This window comes from Pelodiscus sinensis, chromosome 1, assembly GCF_049634645.1.
Source record: "Pelodiscus sinensis isolate JC-2024 chromosome 1, ASM4963464v1, whole genome shotgun sequence".
Classification (NCBI taxonomy): Eukaryota; Metazoa; Chordata; order Testudines; family Trionychidae; genus Pelodiscus; species Pelodiscus sinensis.
Window position 1 is genome coordinate 323,779,189 of NC_134711.1, and position 27,093 is coordinate 323,806,281.

The 27,093-nt window shown below is 45.7% G+C and overlaps 1 protein-coding gene across 6 annotated transcripts in view; it reads left to right on the forward strand.

The window, feature by feature from the left end:
* Window positions 1-27,093, forward strand: part of LOC106732314 (disintegrin and metalloproteinase domain-containing protein 20-like) — a 106,479-nt gene that overhangs the window by 54,481 nt on the left and 24,905 nt on the right. For all 6 annotated transcript variants that reach the window (XM_025186913.2, XM_025186918.2, XM_025186915.2 and 3 more), the window contains 4 exons: window positions 8,332-8,489; window positions 12,002-12,176; window positions 20,588-20,677; window positions 24,041-24,233. In XM_025186913.2, the coding sequence (XP_025042698.2) occupies window positions 8,332-8,489; window positions 12,002-12,176; window positions 20,588-20,677; window positions 24,041-24,233 (616 nt within the window). The remainder of the gene's footprint in view (window positions 1-8,331; window positions 8,490-12,001; window positions 12,177-20,587; window positions 20,678-24,040; window positions 24,234-27,093) is intronic.

Below are 27,093 nucleotides of genomic sequence, written 5' to 3' on the forward strand. Positions count from 1 at the left end.
CACTAAACAAAGGAGACTGGTTCACAGTCCTAGATCTGCAGGACGCTTATTTTCACATCTCAATCCATGTGGCACACAGACGATTTCTCCGCTTTGTGGTAGGCAACAACCACTTCCAATTCAAAGTACTTCCGTTCGGCCTTATATCGGCACCGAGGGTGTTCTCCAAGACTCTAGCGGTAGTAGCGGCCCACCTACGCAGAATAGGAGTCGCAATTTTTCCTTACCTAGACGATTGCCTGCTCAAGGGTCGCACTCAGGAGGAGACCTCTCACATGGTGACGGTCACTCTAGCCCTATTCAAATCTCTTGGCCTCGTTGTAAACACAGAAAAATCCCGACTGCAACCGACGCAGATCCTTACCTTCATAGGAGCTCGGCTAAACTCACTCGAGGAGCGAGTGCATTTGCTGGTAGAGCGTTTCCAGGTCATAAAAGACCTGGTGACAACGACTTTGCAGTCCCCTATGCTACCAGTCCGCGTATACCTGCAGCTCCTGGGTCATATGGCGGCTACTACGATCATCGTGCGGCACGCAAGATTAAATTTAAGGTGCCTACAACATTGGCTGGCCACCGTGTACAATCCCCTCAGACACAGCATTCACAAAACCGTGGTGATCCCCATGCAGGTCAAACAGTCCCTGTACTGGTGGGTCAACCCCAGCAACATGTTATTAGGGGTTCCGTTTCACGCTCCGCAACCCGTAAGAGAGATAACCACGGACGCGTCTCTCATGGGCTGGGGCGCTCACATGGGTACCGAAAAGGCTCAAGGCCGCTGGTCCCCAGCAGAGATGTTGTTGCACAGCAACCTCCTAGAGCTGCGGGCAGTATTTCATGCATGCAGGTGGTTCAAGCGGCACATAAAAGGCACAACGACAAGGATTCTAACAGACAACATCGTAGCGATGAATTATGTGAACAGACAAGGCGGTGCTCGCTCCAGATCCCTTTGTGCAGAGGCAGTTCGACTGTGGAACTGGTGCATTCGAAACGACATTTTTCTTGTCGCTGCATACTTACCCGGTGCAGAAAACACTATCGCGGATGCACTAAGCAGACATTTTTATCAGGACCACGAGTGGGTAATTCGTACGGATGACCTCCGGCCCCTTTTTCACCGCTGGGGTCAACCGGACATAGATCTCTTTGCCACAAAGACCAATGCGAAATGCAGAGCTTACTGCTCCAGAGCGGGAGTGGGCGCGCACTCCCTGGGAGATGCGTTTCTTCTTCACTGGGGAACATCACGGTTATATGCATTCCCTCCTGTTGTGCTCATTCCCAGGGTACTAGAGAAGGTTGTCATGAACAAGGCACGGCTACTGCTCATAGCCCCAGCTTGGCCCAGACAACCGTGGTATTCGACCCTCCTGCAGCTCTCGACTCGGATACCGTACCGATTCCCTCATCTACCGGATCTACTGTCGCAACAGAACGGCTCCCTTCTCCATCCGAGGCTGGACACCCTTCACCTGACAGCCTGGATGATAGATGGTTCAGCACATCCGAGATGCTTTGCTCAGACCAGGTAAAGCGCATCTTGCTCTATAGCAGGAAAGAATCGACTAGAAAGACCTATCTCTCAAAATGGTCGAGATTCACCCGCTGGTGCGCTCCTAAGGACCTCGACCCCTTTATTTCACCACTGAATGTCATACTGGATTATATTCTCCAGCTGCAGATGAATGGTCTATCCATATCATCGCTTAGAGTTCATGCAGCGGCAATTGCGGCCTTCCATCGGCCCATCGAAGGGAAGTCAGTCTTTTCCCACTCTATGGTGGCAAGATTCTTTAAAGGCCTCATTAACCTCAATCCACCAGTTAGGCCCCCGCCACCTGCGTGGAGTCTTGACTTGGTCCTAGATGTTCTAACAAGAACCCCGTTTGAACCTCTAGCAACCGCTCCGTTGCCAGACCTCACAATGAAAGTACTCTTTCTCCTTGCGATAACGTCGGCACGTAGGGTGAGTGAGCTCGCAGCACTGATGTCATCACCCCCATATACAGTTTTTTCTAAGGATGCTGTAACATTGAGATCACACCCAGCTTTTCTACCGAAGGTCTGTACTGAGTTTCACATCAATGAACCGATAGTTCTGCCATGCTTTTACCCAAAACCTCACACGTCAAGACAGGACGCTCTCTTGCACACGCTGGACGTCCGTAGGGCACTAGCTTTCTACATAGATAGAACCCGTGGTTTTAGGAAAACGGACCGTCTGATTGTTTCCACCTCGGGACACTTGAAGGGTCAAGCCCTATCTGCTCAACGTATCGCGAAGATCATCATCTCTTGTATTACTACTTGCTACAGCAGGTCTAAGAAACCACTTTTATCACAGCCTAGAGCCCATTCTACGCGAGCAATGGCTACGTCAACGGCCTTTGTCAGAGGAGTCCCATTACGCGACATATGTCGTGCTGCTACATGGTCTTCCAACACGACTTTCTCAAAGCATTACACAATAGTGCAGCGCTTGGCTTCGGATTCGGCACTAGCCTCAGCAGTGCTGCCAAACCACAACACTAGTGATTCCGTAGCCCACGTTTAGTGGGTTACTGCTCCGGAGTCACCAGACGTGGAGCACCCACGGGGACTACCCGAAGAAGAAGAAGAGGTTACTCACCTTCGGTGCAGTAACGATGGTTCTTCGAGGTGTGTCCCCGTGGGTGCTCCACGACCCGCCCTCCTCCCCGCTACGGAATCTTGTTCTATTATCTTTTTCAGATGGCGGTGAGAGGAACTGGCGGGGACCGGGTCGCGCGCGGCTGTTCAAAGGCGCGAAGACTGCTCGCGCATGCGCGACCCGGTCGATCACAGCTATGGCAAGCTCCGATTCGCGGCGCCGGGACCAGCCCGACACCAGACGTGGAGCACCCACGGGGACACACCTCGAAGAACCATCGTTACTGCACCGAAGGTGAGTAACCTCTTCTTCAACGCTGGACCCATATCATGACCGACAAATGGGTCCTTCATACCATCCAGCTAGGCTACACCATTCCATTCGCATTGCTACTCCCCCATCCCCCCCGCCCCATCCCTCTTCAGGGACCCATCTCACGAGCCCCTGCTCAGGCAGAAGGCTATTTGTCTACTCACCATTGAGGTGATAGAGACGGTCCCAGATGAATTCAGGGGCAGGTGATTTTATTTCCGATACTTTCTAACAGAAAAGACGTCAGGGGGCTGGAGGCCAATATTAGACCTCCGGAGTCTCAATCGGTACCTCCAGAAACAGCGATTCTGCAAGGTGACTTTAGCTATGATCATCCCAGCACTTCAGGGCGGGGACTGGTTCACATCCCTCAATCTTCAGGACTCTTATTTTCATGTGGCCATCCACCCGGCCCACAGAAGGTTCTTATGTTTTCAAATAGGCGCAGACCATTTCCAATACAAGGTCCTGCCTTTCGGTCTCTCGTCCGCTGCAAGGGTTTTCTCCAAGACCCTACCTGTAGTGACGGCATACTTTTGCCACCTCGGCATAATGATTTTTCCCTATCTCAATGACTACCTAATCAGAGCCCCGTCGTCGATAGAGGCACTCCGTGGATGGATATTCAGTATTTTCACATCCCATGATGAAAAGATTCATGAAGGGAATGGCTAACCTATTTCCACATCACACACAACTGGCGGATCCTTGGGATCTTGAGATGGTCTTGAATGTACTAATGGATAAACCCTTTGAGCCTTTAGCAACGTGTGACCTCCACACCCTTTCCATGAAAGTTATCTTCTTGCTTGCAATAACTTCGTCATGAAGAGTTGGCGAATTCGCCGCCTTATCAGCTTCATCGCCGTATATTGTGTTCATCCCCCAAGAGGTCATACTACACCCACAACCGCGTTTTCTCCCCAAGGTGAACTCACAGTTCCATATAAATGAGCCAAAGGTCCTGCCCACCTTTTACCCCAAACCATATCCCTTGCTGGAACAGTCACGTCTACACATTCTGGACGTAAGATGAGTGCTGACCTTCTATACTGAAAGAACTAGACCATTCCAGAAATTTAACATGCTTCTAATAACAATGGCGGAACGTTCCAGGGGCCACCCACTATCCATACAACACATTTCCTCGATTATCGACGAGTGTATAAGGAGATGCTATACCCTGTGAAATAATCATTACCATTAACAACAAGAGCCCATTCAACTCGAGCGGTAGCAGCCTCCACCACTTTCCTCAGAGGAGTACCGCTGAAGGATATTTGCAGGGCCGCTACATGGTCATCGAACTTCACGTTCACCAGACATTGTGCTATCTCCAATCTCCTCATACCAGACTCTGCGGTGGCATCAGCGCTGCTATCCACGGTTATGGCACGGTAGCTCCGAACCCTCCTTCCTCACGAGCTACTGCTGTAAATTCACCTACAATGGAGCACCCATGGGACACTGCTCGAAGAAGAAGAAGAAGTTACTCACCCTGTGCAGTAATGATGGTTCTTCGAGATGCGTGTCCTGTGAGTGCTTCATGACCCACCCTCCTCTCCTCTTCGGAATATTTCTATTCTTACGTCTTTCAGACCAAGAGGTTCAGGATAAACTGGTGGGAGTCGGATCGCGCACACACAAACGGCGCAAAAAGGCACAAGCTGCGCTTTGCGCATGTGCGGTCCGGTGGACTACAGCTGGAAAAGATCTCCGATCTGCAGCGCTGGGACAAGCCTGACACCTACAGTGGAGCACCCATGGGACATGCCTCTCGAAGAACCATCGTTACTGCTCAGGGTGAGTAACTTCTTCTTAGTTGAAGCCACACAAAATCATGGGGGGGGGGGGCTTCTGTCAGCCATTCCGCAAACAGGAAATAGTGACAGACACCTTCCTTATGAGGTGGGGCACTCACCTGGACTGCCACACCAGATGGGGTGCCTGAACACTGCGAGAGGCCAGGCTATGTATAATCTCATTGGGACTAAGGGTGATCCAACTTGCATTCAAGGCTTTCTTTCCCCTCATACACTCGCTCCAAGTACAGATAATGTTGAACACTATCACTACCCTGATGCATATAAGCAAACAGGGAGGAACAAGTTCTCATCCCCTTTGCCTGGAAGATTTCAGACTTTGGAATTGGTGTATCAGAAACCACATCAAGATATATGCCACATACCTTCCAGGTATTCACAACTCCTTGGCAGACAAACTAAGCAGAGGCTCCTCTGCAGACCACAAATGAGAGAATGACAATCCTAATCAATCCTAATCAAGATATTTACACAATGGGGTACTCTTTTATGGGACCAATTTGTGTCCCAGATGAAAGGAAATGAGTGATGCTCTCCTGCTTTCCTGGATGGATTGCGTCAGATACATTTTTCCTCCCTACTCTCACAAATCATAGTGAATATCCTTTGCAACATTCTCATAGCACCTTACTATCCCAGACTATTCTGTTTACAGAACTTCTAACTTTGTTCTTCTGCCCACCTAACCATTTCCAGATCTCCTAATCCAAGGGGAGCGGAGGATCAAGCACTCCAACCCAAGATCTCTCCACCTCATGGTCGGGTGATTGGATGGGCATCTGAATTAAATGGAATGCTCATGTTCCACCCTCCTTCAGCAAAGTGGAAAGGATTCTACAGAACCTTTTACCTAACCAGATGGAGGCCCTTTTTGGCCTATGGATGTCTCCACTATGTTTGCTGGGTACTGTTGGCATTCCAATTGACCTTCTGAAATCCGTGAAGTCTTTAGGTCTAGCTCTTATTTTGCTATGGGTATACCTAGCAGTTATTAGTGCCTTCTTCCCTCCAGTCTTTCTCACCAACTACTGTATAATTTCTGAACTGCTAAATCGGGTCCTTCACACTAGTTATTAAAGCTACATCACAATGAAGCCTTATCCTTGTCCTGTCAACATTCCCAAGTCTGGCCTTCAAATTTATGGCAACAGAAGAGTAAATGAGTTAGGATCCATCTCGGCAGACACTCTCTGTATAGTGTGTCACAGAGATAAGGTTTCTCTTCAGTTATATTCCCAGATTTCTTCCCAAGATTGTTTCTGAATTCCACAATACACTTACCTGTATCTTCCAGAAACCCCATGCTGCTTCTGAAAACAAGCGACTTCACTCCCACAGTGTCAGGTGCCCATTAGAAAAATCTCAGCCCTTCTATTGCCATAGCAGAAAGACTGCATGGGCAAGCCATATTTTCCCAGAGATTTCTAAGTGGGATCCTGGATGCATCTTCAAGTGCTACAACATAGCAAGAATTCCCCCTCCCCCAAGGCATGACAACTCACTCCACATGAGCATAAGCAGCCTTCACAGCATCCCTATCTGATTCCCTGCTGCAGGACATTTGCAGGGCAGTGACTTGGAGTTCTGTCCACACATTCATGGCACACTACACTGTAATAGAAGACTGACAGCAGATAAAGTAGGAATGGAAGGTCACCCATGTGTAAAATACACATAGGAATCATCACTCGAAGAAGAAGCAATGAGAATTACTTGCTGTAACTTGAGGTTCCTCGACATATATTGTCACTCTCTGTATCCCACCATCCCCTCTGCTTTGGGGCCTGTTGGGTTTACAGTAAAAAGAGGAATTGGAGAGATATAGTCCCATTCTGCCCCTCATCCCATCAGTCAGGAGCACAAGGAAATCTATTTCCCATATCTCCAGAGGGTAGCCGAGTTAGTCTGTACAGGATAAATTTAAAAAACAACTGGTCTGGTAGCACTTTATAGACTAACAAAACATATGCTGCTTACTGGACACTGTTTTGAAGAATTTCTGGGCTGGAGCACATGGTGCACATTCATATCCAGATGTGGAGCACAGATAGGGACTGTACATCTTGAAGAACATCCAGTTACAGTAATCTCCACTTATGGGCTTGATATTGAGGAATTATTGATTAAAATTCTATGGTTTCGGGACTCTTGCCAGAGCTAGGCATATCACCTGTAAGTGGTTCCTTTTTCCCCCCTGTTAAAAGGATCAAAGACAGTAGTGTGAAGAAAATCTTCCTTCACCTTGAAAGTTATTTTTAGGAGTTCTGCAGTATTCTAGAAGGCTTTGTCTACACTGCAGGGTTTTTGTAGACAAGAGATCTTCTGCAAAAACTTCTCATGCAAAAGCATGTTCACACCTCAAAAGCACATTGCAAAAGCAATGTGCTTTTGCACAAGAGAGCGTCCACACTGCTTGGATACTCTTGCGCAAGAAAGTTCTGATTGCTATTCACAGAATGGCCATCAGAGCACCTGTGCTTTTTCTGATAGGCTCTTTTTGCACAAGAAACCCCTGCGGAGCATCCACACACACCTTTTTGTGCAAGAACTCTTGAGCAAAAAGGAGTTATTCCTCATAGAAAGAGATATACCTACACTTCAAAAAACCCTCTGTTCTGCCATTTTACTATAAATTTTCTTGTGCTAAAACATGCTTGAGGTGTGGACGCTCCGTGGGTTTTTGCACAAAAACCTGGTAGTGTAGACATAGCTGAACTGTGTTTGCAAATGATATTCTCCAGTGTATTCATGAACTCACACAACTCTTAGGCTACGTCTAGACTGCAAGCCTCTTTCAAAAGAGGCTTTTTCAAAAGTATCTTTCGAAAAAGCCTCTTTCGAAAAAGAGCGTCTAGACTGCAACCAGTACTTTCAAAAAAGCAAGCCGCTTTTTCGAAAGAAAGCACCCAGGCAGTCTGGATGCTCTCTTTCGAAAACGCCCTGTTTGCATTCAAGAAGGCCTTTTTTCGAAAGAGCACTTTCGAAAAAGGCGTTCTTCCTCGTGAAATTAGGTTTACCGCCGTCGAAAGAAAAGCCGAAGCAAAATGCAGGACAATGTAGCACTTTAAAGACTAACAAGATGGTTTATTAGATGATGAGCTTTCGTGGGCCAGACCCACTTCCTCAGATCAAATAGTGGAAGAAAGTAGTCACAACCATATATACCAAAGTATACAATTAAAAAAATGAACAAATATGAAAAGGACAAATCACATTGCAGAACAGGAGGGGGATGCAGGGGGGGGGGAGGAAGGAAGGTAAGTGTCTGTGAATTGATGATATTAGAGGTAGGGAGAGTGGGATGTTTGTGAGTTAATGGTATTAGAGGTGATAATTGGGGAACTATCTTGGTAATGGGTGAGAAAGAAAAGCCGCGTTCTTTCGATTTAATTTCGAAAGAACGCGGCTGTAGTCTAGACGCAAGTGAAGTTTTTTCGAAAAAAGGCTACTTTTTTCGAAAAAACCCTTGAGTCTGGATACAGCCTTAAAGTTTGTCTTTGTAATGTTCATATATAATTAATAACTCCTTCTTGTCTTTGTGTTTTGTCTAACTGTGTACAGGCAAGATCTAAATCAGTGCTCTATGATGCAATCAGTGTTGCACATGAGATGGGCCATTCTCTTGGCTTCACTCATGATAATTCTAAGAGAAATGTAGCTAGAGGCTGTGTGTGCAAATGCATCAGAGGAGGAAAATGTGTCATGTGGTCACATGCTTCGTGAGTAATGCTTGTTTTTAAAATTGTAAATACATTTGTGACTTTTGATAAGCTCATCTTAGAGAATGATTCCTTTTTTTCTACAAACTCATTGCTTCTGATGTACATGGGACAGGATAGTCCTTCCTCTATTTTGCATATTATGTAATGGGACAGAATAGCAGTTGAAAATGTTCTTATCTTCAATTACTGACTCCTCTCCTTTTCCTTTCCATGTGGCTAGTTGGTTTCAATTTGACAAATAAGTTAAATTCAGGAGTCTTCTCTGAATCAGGTAATATTTTTCTCAAGGCCTGCCTGTAATACAAGTTGGAGCTCCTTGTGTCACTTCTTTTTCATCTGTTGTTACTGGTAAATATTGTTTAATGTAAGTTTGTTTATTGAGCATTAATTCTTCGTCGAGAGGCATCCCTAGGAGTGCTCTACATGAGGTGTTGAGTGCCCCAGCACTTCTCGATGGATTTTTCTCAACAGTGTATCAGGGGCCGCGCATGCGCGGCGCGCGAGAGAGCCTCCCTCAGTACTATCACGCATGCACGGCCCCCTCCCTTCAGTTCCTTTCTATCACCCCCGGCTTCAGACAGAACTCTCCTGATCTCGCAAAGACTTCTCCTCATACATTATTTTCTTCAAATAGTTGTTTAGAATGATCTTTTCTCCACAGTTCTTGTTAATAATTAGTTATTTCACTTGTTTAGAGTTAGTTTAAAAAAAAAACCACCCGCAGTCTTGAACTGCAGTCTCCAGCCACCCAGCTTTAAAGCTGCAGACTCTGCAAGAACTTAATGCCTGCAGAGGTGGCCCTAGACTAGCTGCTAGCAACTGGCACCCATGCAATCGGCGCCCCCACCTCCAAACCGCTCAATGATATTGCACCACCATTTGGTGCCCCATTTAACTTGGCACCCTAGGTGACCGCCTAGTTCGCCTATATGGACGGGCCACCCCTGAATGCCTGTCTCCCACTGCGCTAACCTGAAAACATGCAAAGACAGAGAGCTGTGACTTAAAACGGCCTTCACTGATAAGGACAAACACCATACTTCTGACCTAGGCTCGGGTCTGAGCAACACACTGAAGAGGCAAACGTCTCCATAGCCATTAAAGGCAGAGGTGAGCTCTGTTCATCAGCAGCCCAGAAAGCCGCAGGCTAAAGGGAGAAAGTCACACTGCTCAGGCAATAACCACTTGAGCTCGTATGACTGCCCAGGGACTTCCGGTGAGTATAAAAAGGGCAATAAAAATGTAAAGAAGTCTGCTCTTACTGAGGCAACAGGTCTTCCCGTGCCTGCCTCACACTCCACACTGTCTAACACATCAGTGCTTGCCCTTTCACGAGCCATAGGAGCTCTTCCCCCTACAGACCAACTGCTGACTGCCAGCACCCCTCTCCTGTTACTAAGGGCAACACCTCAGAGGAGCGCTGCCTCAGCAGCAAGGGCAATTTGTTTACAGTCCACAGAACTATCCACGCTACATATTCCTCTCATTAGCCACAAGGACCCATTCCTTCTTGTCCTATCATCACAAGTTAAGGACAAAAATTTTTCTCCCTTTTCCTTGTGACAACCTTTTAGGTATTTGAAAGTTGTCATTGTGTCCCTACTCAGTCTTCTCTTTTTCAGACTAACCAAACCCCCAATTCTTTCAATAACTAATGCTTATTGGAGAAGATATCCTTTTTTGTAAATTATCTCCCTGAGGAACATAAGAGATTAGTGACTGCTCTTTTGGGAGAAGGGCAAAGTGTCCAAGCATGAGTTAAGGGCAGTGTTTGATTCATCAGATGCTTTGGACCGGGATATAGCCTCAGATATTTCTTTAAGGCTTCACGCCTGGTTGAGATTGGTGGAATTGAGGATGAGTAATGTCCTGAGACAAGAATGAGAATAGAAGATCCTCTATTAAAGAGAGATGGTCTATTTAGTCTAAAGACAGGTGAAATTGTGGACAAAATGCAATCAAACAACCAAAATATTCTCTGTACTGTCTTCATCACAATACTGTCTTCATCAGTTTCCTTTACGATAGAAGGAACGTACAACTTCAGCTTTTTCTGACACCATTCCTGCCCATCCTGAATAATAGCCATTGATGGACCTATCTCCATGAATGTATCTAGTTCTTGTTTGAACCCTGTTAAAGTTCTGGTCTTCATAATATCCTCTGGCAAGGAGTTCCATGAGTTGACTGTGTGTTCTGTGAAGAAATACTTCCTTTTGTTTGTTTTAAACCTGCTACCTATTAATTATATTTGGTGACTCCTAGTTCTTATGTTATGAGAAGGAGTAAATAACTCTTCTTTATTTACTTTCTCCACACCAGTCATGACAGTACAGACTTCTATTATAGCCCCCCCCCTTAGTCATCTCTTTCAAGCTGAAAAGTCCCAGTTTTACTGATCTCTTCTCATTGGCAGTTGTTCTATACTCCAGACATTTTTTGCCCTTTTCTGAACTTTTTCCAATGCCACAATATCTTTTGGTTTGCTTTTTTAACTGCTGCTGCACATTGAGTGGATGTTTTCAGAGAATTATCCACAATGACTCCAAGATCTCTCTCTTGAGTGATAACAGCTAATTCAGTCCCCATTGTTTTTTACATATAGTTGGGATTTTGTTTTTCAATATGCAATTTGTTTTGCATTTATCAATATTAAAATTAATCTGATAGCCATGACACGAGGACGTGTTGAGAGCAGAGCTATTAGAGATATTCATTCTCCCTCTCTCTCTCTCTCCTTGAATTAGGAACAATACAGGAAGTATCTCATGCGACAAAAGGAGGGGAGATTATTCACAGTGTTCCTGATTCCAAAAAAAGGGGAGGAGGGATTGTCCCATCTTGGGTCTCAGAAAATAAAGTTAATTTATAAAAGAAAGTTTCCTTTCACCTGCTGTGACTATCGTCTCTAATCACCTCCCTTTCAGTTCAGGACTGGTCTGCAGCTCTAGCCCTAAAGGACACTGAGGGCGGGTCTCCATCCCAGTCAGGATGGACGTAATGATCTCTGGGCACAGTCAGCCTCAACCCAGCATACCTGTGAGGCTTGTCAAGCTAGGAAATGGTCAGGTCCTCAAAGGCAACTTTAATTCTCACTGCAAGGAGACTTAATGACAGCTCTGAAACTTTCTTGACCACTTGTGTACAGGTTGCAGAAGCCTCCCAATGGTCTCCAGAACACTGAGCCCTTGTGCTGGCTCTCCACCTGACTTGACTGGGCTAAGCAGCTCACTGATGTCTTGACTCTTTGGCTGCATGGGATTACCCAGTGGTTAAGGCTGACATACTGGACTTTCTTCAGTAATTCAATCAGAGGCTATGGGTCTATTACAGGGAATGGTGGGTAAGGTTCTATTTCCTGCACTGTGCAAGAGGTCAGACTATATGGCGCTGATGGCCCTTTCTGACCTTAAAATGTATGAGTCTAACTTCCAGCCACTGGATTTTGATATTCATCTGTCTGACAGATTAAAGTGCTCTTTAATATTATATTTATTCTCTTTATACAGGAGGATACTGTGCACAGAGTTCAGTAACTGCTCTAGAGCAAAATATTATGACATGATAAGAAAACCAGAAAAAACGTGTCTACTTAACATACCAGAAAGGAAAGCATTTGGAGTACAGACATGTGGTAATGGTGTGATAGACGAGGAGGAGGAATGTGACTGTGGCCTGGATGAGGTTAGTAACTGAAGATATTGCTTTAATGCAGGTTTTACAGAAGCATTGTAAGTTTCTTGTGTTTTATCCGACTTCAAAACTTCTCTATAAGAAATGTTGTGGGGAGGTCATTTTGGTTTTATCATAGAAGTGCTGTTCATGGGTCCATTGTTAAGACTGAGTTTAGTTTTGCTCTCAAAGCAAGTATTAGAACATAAAAACGTAAGATTTAAGATACTGGGTCAGACTAATGGTCTTTGTAGCCCAGTGAATGAGCAGAACAGGAATTATGAATGGTCCATTCCCTGTCATCCAGCCCCAGCTTTTGGCAGAGATCTAAGGATATTCTGCCATCTTGTCTAATTCTTTTTTTAATCCAGTTATACTTTTGACCTTCACAACATCCCCTACAAGTTCCACAGGTTGACTATGCATTGTGTGAACAAGTACTTCTTTGTGTTCTTCTTTGCCTTGTGCACAGTTGGGAGAACATTTTACCGCACCGTTATTTTGAGATAACTAGAGTAATTTCTTTCTTAATGCCGGGGTTCAAGAAGTGTGGCGAATGCCGCGAGGCAATGCCTGCCTCTGATGGCCATTCCCTGTGCATCAGGTGCCTCGGGGAAGGCCACATACCCCAAAAATGTCCCCATTGCTCCAAGCTAACAGCCAGAGCAAGACGGGACAGGGACATGCGCCTAAAGATCCTCTTGTTCGACAAAGCTCTGCAACACCAAACCCAGCAACCTAAGGGGCACGCAGAGCAAACTAAAAAAACGAAGAGGAAACCATCTCCAACGCGATCCCTTCCACCCTCACGATTGGGTGCTGGTGACAAGCCGGGGACATCAACGGCACCGCCCGCACGCATTGTGGTGGCGCCCAAAGACAGCCGGAGTAAGTCGGCTCCGAGCCCTTCTATATCGGGCTCCACGGTCTCAGCCGTTCCCTCGGTTTCCAAACCGCTTCCAGGGACCTCCACGGCTTCAAGGACCTCTGCCAGTGCAGAACGCTCCCCGACACCGAGCCGCTCCCCGGCACCGAGCCGCTCCCCGGCACCGAGACGCACGTCCAAGCTGCCTGCGGAGCCAAGCCATTCCTCTGCACAGGAGCGTTCTTCGGCGCTGGCTCATTCTCGAGCACAATCACCAGCTTTGAGGCGCTCCTCGCCCCGGGCGCATGCAGCACGGCCAAAACAAACAGCACCGAAACCCTCAACATGGGTATGCTCGGTAACTCATGAGCACCCTTCTTCTACACGGTTGGCACCGAATCGATCATCACCGCCCAGGAAGCAACAATCACTGGTTACACGTTCACCAGCACCGGAGCGTTCCTCGTCATCGACGCACCTACCGGCACCGAGCCATCCTTCGGCACCGGAAGGATCGTCACATCACAGGCTTCTCTTAGAAGGATGTCCACCGGCACCGAGGCGGCCTTCACCCTTGAGACGGTCCCCGGAACCGAGACAACTGGTGCCGACACAATCGACTCCGACGACGCGGACCACCTCGGCACAGACTCCTTCAATACCAGTGGAGATAATCCCTCACTCTGTGCTCTCCACTCCAACTTCCTCTCCACCGGAACAGTTGCTGGCACCACCTGCCCATAGATCTAAGAGATTATCTTCTCTCTCATCACGTCCTGAGTTGTCTCCTGAAATAAGTTCACCATCCCCGGCGTACTCTGAGGACTCTCGTACTGGTCAATTCTCCCCATGATCCGGTCATTTCTACCACCATGATCGTCGTTCACCCAGCCACAGCACCTATTACAGAGGAAGGTCACGATCGCCAAGATCGCCTGCGTTTTCAACCCATTCGGAATATTCCAGGAGGTCCCGTCGTTCCACGTCACCCTACTATCACCATAGGTCATCGTCTCATCATCACCGGTCACCTCAAGCACATTCCCGCTCCTCTCTCGTCCAAAAGCACTCCGCTCCCTCTGCTCCTTCAAGGCCACCAACTCCCTCCGGGTCTCCTTCTCACACCGGACAACCTCTTCCTGTTCAGGATCCCGAACCTGATCGATCACCCACGGATCAATCTTCATCGTCACCAGACGATGCAGTTTTTCAGGGAGACACCTCACCATCGGACGACCTACACCAGTTTCAGGAGCTGTTTAAGAGAGTGGCAGAGAGTCAAAACGTGCAGCTGGAGGGGGTGCAACAAAAACAACACCACCTCCTCTGTAATATCAAACAATCTCACCAGCCCAAGATCTCGTTGCCACTGGACGCGGCCATTCTTGAAATTGCAGACGATATTTGGCAGATGCCGGCATCCACCCCGCCCACGAATAAGAAGGTGGATAAAAAGTATTTCGTCCCCGCTAAGGGGATGGAATTCCTCTTTACCCATCCACAGCCTAATTCGTTGGTTGTGGATGCAGTACAACAAAAGGCAAAGATGCCACAACATAAACCTACTGCCACAGACAGAGACAGTAAGCGTCTCGATTTATTCGGACGTAAAGTATACTCCTCGGCAACACTCACTCTGCGAATGGCCAATTATTCCGCGCTGTTGGCGAATCACAATTTCGACAACTACACCAAGCTTGTGCCACTTCTTCAACATCTTCCAGAGGCGAAACGGGACATTTTAAAGGCTGTAATACAAGAGGGCTACGCAGCCTCTGGAACGGCCTTACATTATTGCCCTGGATACAGCCGACACTGCAGCATGCACGACTGCTACATCGGTCATTATGTGCAGAGCATCCTGGCTGCAGCAGTCCTCTGCTCCCAAAGACCTCTTGTCGAAGGTCGAGGACCTACCCTTTGACAGGCAAAATCTCTTTTCTGATAAGACTGACCAACTTCTGCACTCGGGAAAGGACTCCAGAACCACTTTAAAAACGTTGGGCATGTACACTCCTCCATACCATAGAAAACGATATACCCCCTACCAAAGGCAGAGGCCCCCCCTACGACAACCTCCTCAGTATTAGGCCTCAAGACCAACAAAGAGATAGACAGCGACAACAGCAGAGACATCCGCCGCCCAAAACGACTTCCCAACAGGGTACCAGACAGCAGGTTTGACGCGTCACTCGAGGGGTTAAGAACCATTCCTGCCATCACCATTCTGAGTGCTACGAAGGCGATTTTTCACCACCACCTGAGGCCGTACCTCCATCGATGGGCTTACATCACCACCGACAAATGGGTTCTTCAGACAATTCGCCTCGGTTACACCATCCCATTCACGTCACTACCCCCTTCTTCCCCCCCCTGCCCTGTCCCTTTTCAGGGACCCATGTCACGAGCCCTTGCTCAGGCAAGAAGTTACCCGTCTACTCGCTGTCGGAGCAATAGAGCCTATTCTGGACGAGTTCAAGGGCAGAGGTTTTTATTCCCGGTACTTTGTAACGGAAAAGAAATCAGGGGGATGGAGACCAATACTAGATCTTCGCGACCTCAACCGTTTCTTACGAAAACAATGGTTTTGAATGGTTACCTTAGCTACAATCATCCCAGCACTTCAGAACGGGGATTGGTTCACATCCCTCGATCTTCAGGACGCATACTTTCACATTGCGATTCATCCGGCACACAGACGATTCCTACGCTTCCAAATCGGTACAGACCATTTCCAATACAAGGTCCTGCCATTCGGTCTCTCGTCGGCTCCACGGGTTTTCTCCAAGACCCTGGCCGTGGTGACCGCATATCTTCGTCGTCTACACGTAATGATCTTTCCATACCTCAACGATTGCTTAATCAGAGCCCAATCATTGCAGGAAGCACGCGATGCGACAGAGACAACACGCACGGTCTTCCAGGAGCTGGGTCTCATTCTCAATATCCCGAAGTCCTCATTGGAACCGCACCAATCAATACAGTTCATAGGCGCTTGTCTAGACTCTACGCGCGAGTATGCGTCATTACCAATGGAAAGGTTCCAGACGATGCAGGATTTGATCCAGATCTTGCTCATCAGCCCAACGGTTCCCATACTACGGTGCCTACAGCTTATGGGACACATGGCCTCCACAACATATGTGGTCAAACACGCAAGGTTGTGTTTTCAATGCCTTCAGCATTGGATGGCACGGATCTGTCCCCCCAATGTATGCGACGTCCACATGACAGTAACGGTTCCCACCCATGTCAAGAAGTCACTATCTTGGTGGACAGGTCCAGACAATCTATTGTTGGGCGTACCCTTTCATCGCCCTCAGCCATTGGCACAATTGACAACAGATGCGTCTCTCATTGTATGGGGCGCACACCTCCATTCGCGAGCTACTGCTGTACATTCACCTACAGTGGAGCACCCACGGGACACTGCTCGAAGAAGAAAAAGAAATTACTCACCTTGTGCAGTAACGATTGTTCTTCGAGATGCGTGTCCCGTGGGTGCTCCACGACCCGCCCTCCTCCCCTCTTCGGAGTTTTCTCTACTTTGTGTCTTTCAGAGCAAGAGGCAAGAGGAACTGGCGGGAGCCGGACCACCAACGCTCAAACGGCACGAAAAGCCACGAGCCATACTTCGCGCATGCGCGGTCCGGCAGACTATGGCTAGAAAAGATCTCCGATCTGCGGTGCCAGGACAAGCCCAACACCTACAGTGGAGCACCCACGGGACACGCATCTCGAAGAACAATCGTTACTGCACAAGGTGAGTAACTTATTTTTTTGGAATAACTATTCTGGAATAGCTTATTTCTAAATAAGCGTGCCATGTAGACGTACCCTTGGTGATACCCATTGGGATGGTTTCAGCATCCTCTGCCATTGGGCTGGATATAAGAGGACAGAGCTAACCACAGCCCTCCTCAGTTCCTTCTTACTGCCAGTGATGACTGTTGTGTTTCCAGTGGTGCTATCCAGGTTTTTCCAAAACTCATTGCATATACTCTGTTTGCTGTTTATTAGTTAATTAGATATATTATGTAGACTGCCTTCGTGATAAACTTCAGTTAAGTCCTTTCTGGACCAAATTTTATGATTAGGACTGAGACCAGAGCCATGCCTTGCCCTCTGCGGTTAAAGCCTGCCTGTCACATGTCAAACCGATGCTGGTTGGTAACCTGTACCCCAACTGTCTAAAATGTTTGAGGGAATCCTACGGACAAGTGTCACATTTGTAGAGGATATAAACCGCCCTCTAAAAAAGTTGGACCAGCAAGGCCTAAGTGTTTCCTTGCGAAGGTAGAACTTCACCCTTCATTGGCACCATAAGACTGAGAACATAGTCCAAGTGGAGAACCATCAATGTAGATGTGCCTCCTGAGGTGGCTTTGGCACCGTGCTCTGTATCTCCAGTACTGAAGAGATACAGATCTTCCAAGAACTCATTCAGCTATAAATAAGGACTCTATGGGGTGGCATTCTACAGAACATTCATCTGATACAAAGTGGGGTGTTTTTTTTTCCTTTGGAACCTATGCTGGTGCCATCAAGGCTGACCCCTGAAATTCCTATACAAAGATAACAGACTCAAGAACCAGTTCCAGTACCAATGGTGCTGGAGGTATACACTGCTGCCAGAGAGTTGCTTAACCAGTTGGTATTGATGTCTTCAGCAATGCAGGTGTAGTTCCTACACCAGCTCAACAGCAACATGTGGTACTCATGTTGCTTCCAGTATCTAAAAGGCCAGTGTGTTAATAGCCTCACTACAACAATCTCTTTGTTCAGCTTACCTATATCCTGTTCACATGGGTTCTCCTCCGCTGTTATAGCGGGACTCTGAGGGTACGTCTATAAAGCACTGTAAACTCGAAATAAGGTATGCAGTTTGCCCTATGCAAATTGCATATCTTATTTAAAATCTATTTCAAAATAGCTTATTTTGGAATTTGGTGTGTCTACGCAGCGCCAAATTTTGAAATAATGTGCTATTTTGAGTCCTCCCTTATCCCTCATGCAATGAGGTTTACCAAGATGGTGAAATAGCGCGCCTGTTATTTTATAAAATATTTCTAAATAACAGGAAGCTTGTCTAGATGTGGGGTAGCTATTTTGGGATACCTCCAGTATCCCAAAATAGCCGTGTAGTGTAGCCATACCCTGAGTCTTCTTTGTTGAATTCAGAAATAGCGTCTTTTTTGTCCCATACCACACAGAAAGCACATCCTCTGCCAGAGCTTTGGGGTGCATGGATGTCACAGCAGTATCAATAGTGGCCACATCATAAGGGGTAATGGCCTGTACTAATAGCGTGTCAGGATCCTAACAAGTGCAGTCAAGGTCAAGAGTCATAGCAGGGTCAAACCTGGGGATCAGAGGAGTTTGCAGTCAAGTTCCAGACACCAAGGATCAGAGTCTGAGTCAGGTTTCAGGAGGCAACGTTCAAATCAAGCTGAGAGCAAAGCCAGGAATTCAGGAGCAAAGAGCAGCCATGGAAGCTCCAGGAGAGCTACACTGATGACTGGACACTTCCTGGAATACCCCTTGGGTTTATATAGTGCAGGGAACCAATCAGAAGACATGAAATTGCTGCCTGTCAAACCTCTGAGGTGGAACTTCCCCAGCAAGTCATGGGAAGTGGAGTACAAGCTGTTTACAGGTGCTACTGAATGGCAGCCTGGAGATGCTATGGCTGCCTGGTAGCTCTACAAGCCTGGCTTCTACGTCTGAGGGAGCTTTTTATAACACCAGAGCGGGCTTAAAACATTGGTTCTTAACCCCTGTTAGCATTTTTAATGAGTCCTCCCATGGCTCTCCCATTGGATTCAGATGGGATTTCTCAAGACCATGGAAGTCATTGAGTCCACTCTTTTCCTGTAGCAGACAATCCTGTCATATAACCTTATTCAAAAATTTTATCAAGATCCATCCTAAAACTCATTATTTTGTTAGTCCCCACTGCTCGTCTTTGGAGGCTGTTCCAGAATCTCACTCCTCCAAAGGTTGGAAGCTTTCTTCTGATTTTCAGCCTAAATTTATTCATTGGCTGTTCATGGCCCTGGGATGGGATGGTTTACTGCCTTTTCGTACATGTCCCCAATGTATGGCACAGTTGCTTGGTCCCAGTGTTTAAAACTGGATTTCCTTCATTTATGTTTAATGCCATTATCAATGTATATATAATGATAGTCTGGAGATAGATTGATGGGATAACCAATTTAACAGAGGCAACTGATGTTCCTCTCCTCTTCTGCTCCTTCCTCTCTACCCCACTATGGCCGCAGACCTGGATCCCAGCAGGAGGGATCAGAAGTATTGTCCCCTTAATACTAATGCAGACTAGACTACTACCCTGCTACTTCCTGTGAAGATTATTGTGAGTGGAATTCCTCACCCAAAGATGTGGATCAATAAATGTGAACAACCAAGTCCCATTATGATCATCAGAAAGAGGAAAGCAGTGCCCACTATGGACAAAGTTAAATTTTGTGGTGCCCAAAACTGGATTCTGTCCAAAGGAAGTTAACTGTGCATCTGTAAACCTGCTGGACTGTTGAATCCTGTCCCCCGACTGCTGTCCTGGGAACTTTGAATATAGCTATACTGCTCCTCACCTCAGCAAGTTGGGTACTTTACAAATGTCCCCTTGTAATCTACTTAAAGACACGCATATTTATTCACACATTTATATTACAATTCTTGGCTGCCTTTATATAACTGCCATGAATACCAGGAACTCATCCAGCTGCTGTTCCCAACCCTTCTCTTTCTCTACCAGCAACCCCAGATGCTCATGGGAAGACATCCTTTAGTTTGGATACAAATAACTCATCTGAAGTCTTCCAGGAGTTCCTCCAGATAGATCAGATCCGGCCCACCTAGGTCTTTGATCTGGCCCGCGAGGCAGTTTCAGGCCCTACCCCCTAGTTCCTTGCCTCAGAGCAGGAGACGGGGCAAGCCCTTCAAAATGCTTCTGCATCTTCCCTGTAGCTTGCCTAGCAGCTGCGGGTAAGGTACAAGCCCTTTAAATAGAAACAGCTGAAAGGGCTGGCATCTCTGGCTCCCTAGCAACTGGAGAGGCAGGAAGCTGAGAGCCCTCTCAGCTGTTACTATTTAAAGGGCTCTCTTGTTCCCCAAGGCTGTTAGGCAATGCATTGCCTAGCAGCCCTAGGGGAGGCACAAGCCCTTTGAAATAGAAGCACTTAAAAGGGCTTGAGTCTAACTCCCTAGCAACAGTGTTAGAGGCTGGGGGAGCTGGAGTACACTTTGGCAGCTGAATGCTTCTTTAGTGTTGTGGTGAATCTGCCTTTAAGGTTTATATAAAATAAAACTATTGAAGGTTGTTTGCATGTACCTGTATTTTCAAATAATTAGAAATATTACATCAGTTGATGGTATTAATGTGACACCCATCCCAATAGAATCTGAACAACTCACAATCTTTTACTAAGAAATAGCATTAATAACATTTAATAAAACAATAAACTATAAGAGCCATGGTATGACAGGAAAACTCTGCAGTGGATTGTTATAGTGAGGCTATTTTATTTTGTATTTTAAGGTGTGCCAACAGAATGGTTGTTGCCTGGCCAATTGTACAGTAAAGCCTGGTGCGGACTGTATGTCTGGACTTTGCTGTGAAAACTGTGAGGTGAGATAAATGTGCAGAGTTAGTTATGTACTTTATGGTAAACAGAGCATTTAACTAATTTTTAAGAATACCATTAGCCAATTGCAATGGTTTGTTTTCAGTATTTCTTTCTCAGGCATTGGGTCTGCTAACATCATATATATAGACTGGGATCTCTTTACTCTTTACATCATCTGCAGAAAAATCTGCCAGTGCAGTGCATGGCTCAGAGTCCTATGTGACTTCAAAACATCCCCTCGTTAATGTATTTTTCCAGTATTTACTTCCTACACATATTCCTTTTTGCCTCCTATTGTCCTTCTCTTCTTTTCTCATTCCTGCCTTTCCACCATAGCATGAAGCTCTTTATCTCCAAAACTGCATGTGCCTGGGAACTATGAAGATGGTCAATACCAAGATGAAAAAAGAGCCCACTCCAGTTCCAAATTTAGAAGAAAATAATTTCCACTCCTACTCTCTCTGCATGTTTCTCAGAGATTCCTCAGTTCAGCTGGACTCCTTGGGGCTACCCAGACCTTCCACTCAATAACCATCAATAAAGGATCCCTCAGTCAAGAATCAAGGCACCTTCTCTAGACCCCAAGAAAGCCTGCATCAGTAACAGAGAGTTCTTGTGCTATCACTAATGCAGGAAGCGTGGTTCCCACCGCGGCCAGCACAGGCACAGAAAGTGGTTCAACCCACCCTAGCGTTCAGTGTCTCAGCTAATGAAGACAAACAAGACTCAGCAGAGAGGTTCCGGAGACTGAAGAAACTATATTAATTTTCTCCATCCCAGTATCCTTCCATCTTCTTCATGGGTAGGAGTCACATAAAACCAGTACTCCTACACACACTTCACATCTCTCACCCTAGCCACTCAGGGATACTGGACAAAAGTTCTGAAAGATTTTTTCTAGTAGATGATGTGTAGTGGTAGGCACACAGGCCGACTTTCTTCCCCTCCAGTCCCTAGTTATTCAACCAAGAAAAGTATTTGCTGCAAGCCTTCATTTACCTAAATATTCATAAGCTTCAGAGGGGTAGCCGAGTTTAAGTTTTTCTAAATATTCATGAAATTCTCTAGAACTGACAAGAGGTTGCATCTAGACCCTCTTAAGGCCAACAAAGAGACTTTAACACCAGATTACAGAGGGAGACCTCAGAACTTTTATTTATGCTAAAATTCTACATGTTGGGAATGGGCCTTAATTGAGATGATAATTATCTTACACATTACAAAGACAGCCTCCCCAACTTAAACCTGTCCAACACATTATCAATAAACTACAGCTTATATTGGAACAGGATACCATACTCAAAGAGGATCTGGGAGACAGACCCATAATCTCCTATAGACAACCACCTAACCTCAAGATGATTCTTACCAACCACCACAGGACATACCACACTAATACCAACCCTGGTACCTTCCCTTGCAACAAACCCCGTTGCCAGCTTTGTCCACATATTCATTCTGCTGATACCATTATTGGACCTAACCAAGTGAGTTATAAGATCAAGAACACATATTCCTGCGCATCCAGAAATATAATCTATGCTATCATGTGCCGAAAGTGTCCGTCTGCTATGTACATTGGACAAACGTCTCAGACACTTCGCCAAAGGATTAATGCCCACAAAACAGATATCAGACAAGATCACAAAGAGAAAACAGTTTCTTGCCATTTTAACCAGAAAGGACACTCTCTAAATGACTTAGCCACCTGCATTCTGCTACAAAGACCCTTTACATCTGCACTTGAAAGGGAATCCTCTGAACTGTCATTCATGTTAAAATTCGACACTTTCCAACAAGGACTTAACAAACATTTGAACTATCTCACCCATTACCAAGATAGTTTCCCCAATTATCACCTCTAATACCATTAACTCACAAACATCCCACTCTCCCTACCTCTAATATCATCAATTCACAGACACTTACCTTCCTTCCTCTCCCCCCCCCCTGCATCCTCCTCCTGTTCTGCAATGTGATTTGTCCTTTTCATATTTGTTCATTTTTTTAATTGTATCCTTTGGTATATATGGTTGTGACTACTTTCTTCCACTATTTGATCTGAGGAAGTGGGTCTGGCCCACGAAAGCTCATCATCTAATAAACCATCTTGTTAGTCTTTAAAGTGCTACATTGTCCTGCATTTTCCCCACCTTTTGATATTCGTAGTGACCCCAGATTAGCCACTTAATTGTAAGCAATTTCCTCTTTCCTTGTCACTTCTCCCCCCCCCCCTCGCTTCCACCTTTTGCTCTATGTAGCTGATATGCCAGTTTATAATTTTTTTACTTTTTTCATTGTATCCCTGCTATATAATGGTCATGCCAATTCGCTTCAGAATATGATCTGAAGAACTGGGTCTACCCCACGAAAGCTCATTACCTAATAAACTATCTTGTTAGTCTTCAAAGTGCTGCATGACACTTTTTTTGTTTTACCAAGATCAGACTAACATGGCTACTTCTCTGTTACGTTGCTCTTTTTCAGTTATTCAGACCCATCACCAAAAAAGCATTAAAATCTTACTGAATATTACCCAGGAAAGGCCATCACCATTGCCTGACTCCTCAGTTTCTACTCACTGTTTATCCCTCCTTTAAGAAAGTAGATGTCATGACACAGATTTCTCGGACCTGGATTAGTCACAGAGAACAGTGAGAATGGGAGACAGAGCATGTGAGATGACTAGAGGCAGCGGTACCAAGCTACAGCTCTTCTGATGAGGTCAAGGCTCTAAAACCAAGACTTGAGGTGGGAGTGGTAACCTTCAGCAACCTGAATCATTCATATTGATGCCCAGATAGACAGGCTCAGCAAATCCAGTCCTTCAGAAGAGAAAGATTTAAGCCTTCAGTTTCTTTTCTATGAGATACTGGATCTGCTGATCCGACCCTCATTTATGCTAGACATTCTAGTGCTGTAAACTACTGGCTGAGTCCCTACCCCACTTATCCATTACTTCCAGCATCTGTGCAATGTGAGTGATGTGACCCCAGGCCTCAGCAGACTCAACATGAGAGAGAAAATGAATAGGTAAGCAATAATCAATATGTCCTTTGATCATTGATAGTGATTAAAAGTATTAAGAGCATTAATCATTATTTTGGAATGGAAAAGAGTTACAATTGTTTTAAATATTAAAACTGGAATTGCTCTAATATATGTCAACACAAGGCCAAGAAAGTGATTCTACTTAATGTATTTATTTTACATCTTCCTTTTACCTGATCTGTGTTAAAATAAATGGCTAAGTAACTATAGGATAGATGTCAGGGAATTGCTAAAACGACATTTTAATGACAGCCTGTGGGATAGGCTTCCTGAGAGAAATCACCTTCAGGTCTTTGTATTATTACTTTTAACAGTTTCGTAGAGAAGGAAAAGTATGCAGAAAAAGAATTAGTGAGTGTGATCTCCCTGAGTACTGCAATGGGACTTCAGAATGGTGCCCAAGTGATGTGTTTAAGCAAGATGGAACGCCGTGTGGTAACAATGTCTATTGTTTCCAAGGGAGATGCCCCAGCCTCGAGAGACAGTGCAAAGCTATATTCGGCAAAGGCAAGATTTCCTTGATTGTATATCTAATATATAAAGGATAATGTTTGTAAGTTTGTGCGCTAATAAATTGGACACTATAAGAGCTATGAGAACCAAACTTTGCATGGGATAACCTTTCCTCCAGGAGAAGGTTTTAAGGTACTTTTGGACCTGAGCTCAAGCTGTAAAAATCAAAAAGTAACCCGCCACGCTGCACTGTATGGGCCACCCTGCCGCCTGCAGCCCCCAGCGCTGTCCGGGACTTGCCCCCTCCTACCCGCGAGGTTACATAAGTGACCCTCTTTGTCCTCCCGACCCATACCGGCATGCAGTTCCCTGACCCCCATGCGCACAACAGCTTGGGCACCCACCTTGCCCCCCAGGCGCAAGCTGGGGTGCCCCTCTCGCATGTAACCTCCCCTCCACCCAGTATCGCACCCCGCCTCTTGGGATGATGTGGACCTATATTTTAACCCCTATAGAAATCAGTGCAACTTTTTTACCATTCAAAAAGAGATAATAGACTTGTGTTTTTCTACATTTTGTTCCTCTGGTTTCCCGAGCAACGCTGGGTAACTCCAGCTAGTAAAAACATAAAGTAGCGCCATTTAACTCTTCAGAAACTAGCCACTTAAATGACAGCCAACAGAGGACTGGCTAATTCTCCTTTTGGGTAGGAGTCTCTGCCATAGAGGAAGGGAGAGCTTGTATGACTTCTGGAAGGTGATGTCAAGTTTCCTGTCTGCAGAGAGTCTTGACTGACACTGCCTACCCTCTTCTGGGAAACTACCCTTCTCTTTGAACTTCTGCTGTGTAACTGGTGGATCTTGAACATCAGACCTCCATGTTATTCTATAGCACCAATCATTGTAATATTGGATGACCAAATAGCAAGTGTACAAAATCAGGAGAGAAGGTGAGGGGTAATATGTTCCTATATAAGACAAAGGCCCAAATATCAGGACTGGCCCAATACAATCTGGATTTCTGGTCATTCAACTGTAATACCTAAACATCCATGATGTGTCCATCGTCTGCTGTTAGATCCTACACATTCTCTCAGTCAAGGAAGTAATAGAAGTTGGGAGTGGCTCCTTGATAGCAAGGCAACTGGCATTTGGAAATAGGTGGTTTGGAGATGCTTGCGTAAGTGGGAAGTTGGCTACAAAAGGTGCTACATTTTGGAGCACACGTGATAGGCTGCTGAGATACCCAGAGAGTATGTACATCACCATCAATACCTACCTTGGTCCAACAGGCTAATATTATAAGTAGTAGTAAAATCCCCAGTTTCTATGTGTTTACTTTGTTTACAATGAAACTTGGTGTTCTTTCACTATTTTTACTGTGCAGCATATAAATGTGTAGTACATACAAATTATCATATGGCAAATAGCTTTTCACTTTTAGACAAATCAAGTTTTCATTTCAGTTACATTTTTAAGCACAATATAACTTTAGTTATAGATTGCATTTATGCAATCTCCGGCATGAGAATGCTGGAATATTTTGCAACTGATTCCTTTCAGGTGCCCCCTGCTGTGCTGTGCTAAGTTTGCTTGTAATAATGCAAATCACGTCATGACCCAGCATATCATATTCTTTGGCCACAGTGTAGCACTGGGATTTCATATTCACTTTTTCTATGGTACAGCACATTCTTTGCAAACTATAATCAAGGCAGTTTGAATGGCATGCTTTACATTTATTCCTTTCATATCGATCCGTGGGGTTTTAACATGGAGCTCAGTGCATGTATATCCAAAACACCATTCTTTGGACTTAGCACCCAAATCAGATGCACAATTTGGCAGGGAAGTACTTCAATCCCTCTTTAATTAGGATCCACTATTGTCTAAAGGGAGTTGACTGTCCCTAGACTGAGAATATGTACAGGTGGTCAGTGAAGAAATGGGAGCTTCTCCTTTATGACCAATAAAACCAACAAGGAGTCCTGTGGCACCTTACAGACTAACAGATTTATTGGAGCATAAACTTTCGTGGGCAAAGACCCACTTTGTCAGATGCATGTAATGGAAATTCCAGAGGAAGGTAGAAATATACAGACATAAGAAAAGATTCTTCTTTGAGAGGCCCTGTGGGTGCTCCACTCTAGGGGTACGTCTAGACTACAGGGTTTTGTCGACAAAAGTCCACTTTTGTCGACAAAACTAAACCTGCGTCTATACTACCGCTGAGTTCTGTCGACATAACGTCGACAGAACTCAGCAGTTTTGTCAATGCTGGTAAACCTCATTTTACGAGGCATAACGCCTTTTGTCAACACAGTTCTGTTGACAGAAGGTGTTATTGCATCTAGGGTTGTTTCTAGACTACAGGGTTTTGTCGACAAAGCAGCTTGCTTTGTCAACAGAACTGAATGTAGTCTAGACGCTCTTTGTCGACAGAAGCTTTGTCGACAGTATCTGTCGACAAAACTTCTGTCGACAAAAGCCTGTAGTCTAGACGTACCCTAGGTGTCGGGTCCATCCCGGCACCGCTGGTTGGAAGATTTCAAAGCCATCTTCGGCCGGCCTGCACATGCCCCGTGTGGCATGCAGCTTTCGCGCCTTTCCTAACGAGCGCAGACTGCCCCCCCTCCCCCGCCAGTTCCTCTCAACCGTCCTCAGTTGCTGGCGGATCTTTGTGATCTCTCCTCAGACACAGAGCAATCCTGTAAAGAAAGTTGTAAAAAAAGTTAATATTTGTTCAGTAGTTAGTTTCTTGTTAGGTAGGTAGGTAGTGTTTAAAAAAAAAAAGATCGTTCTAGTCAGTTTCTGCCAGTCCAGCAGATCTCATTAGTTTCACCATGCCTGGGACACCGGATTCAAGCGGTGTACACAGTGCAAAGAGGCAATGCCAGCCTGAGATGGACATGCCG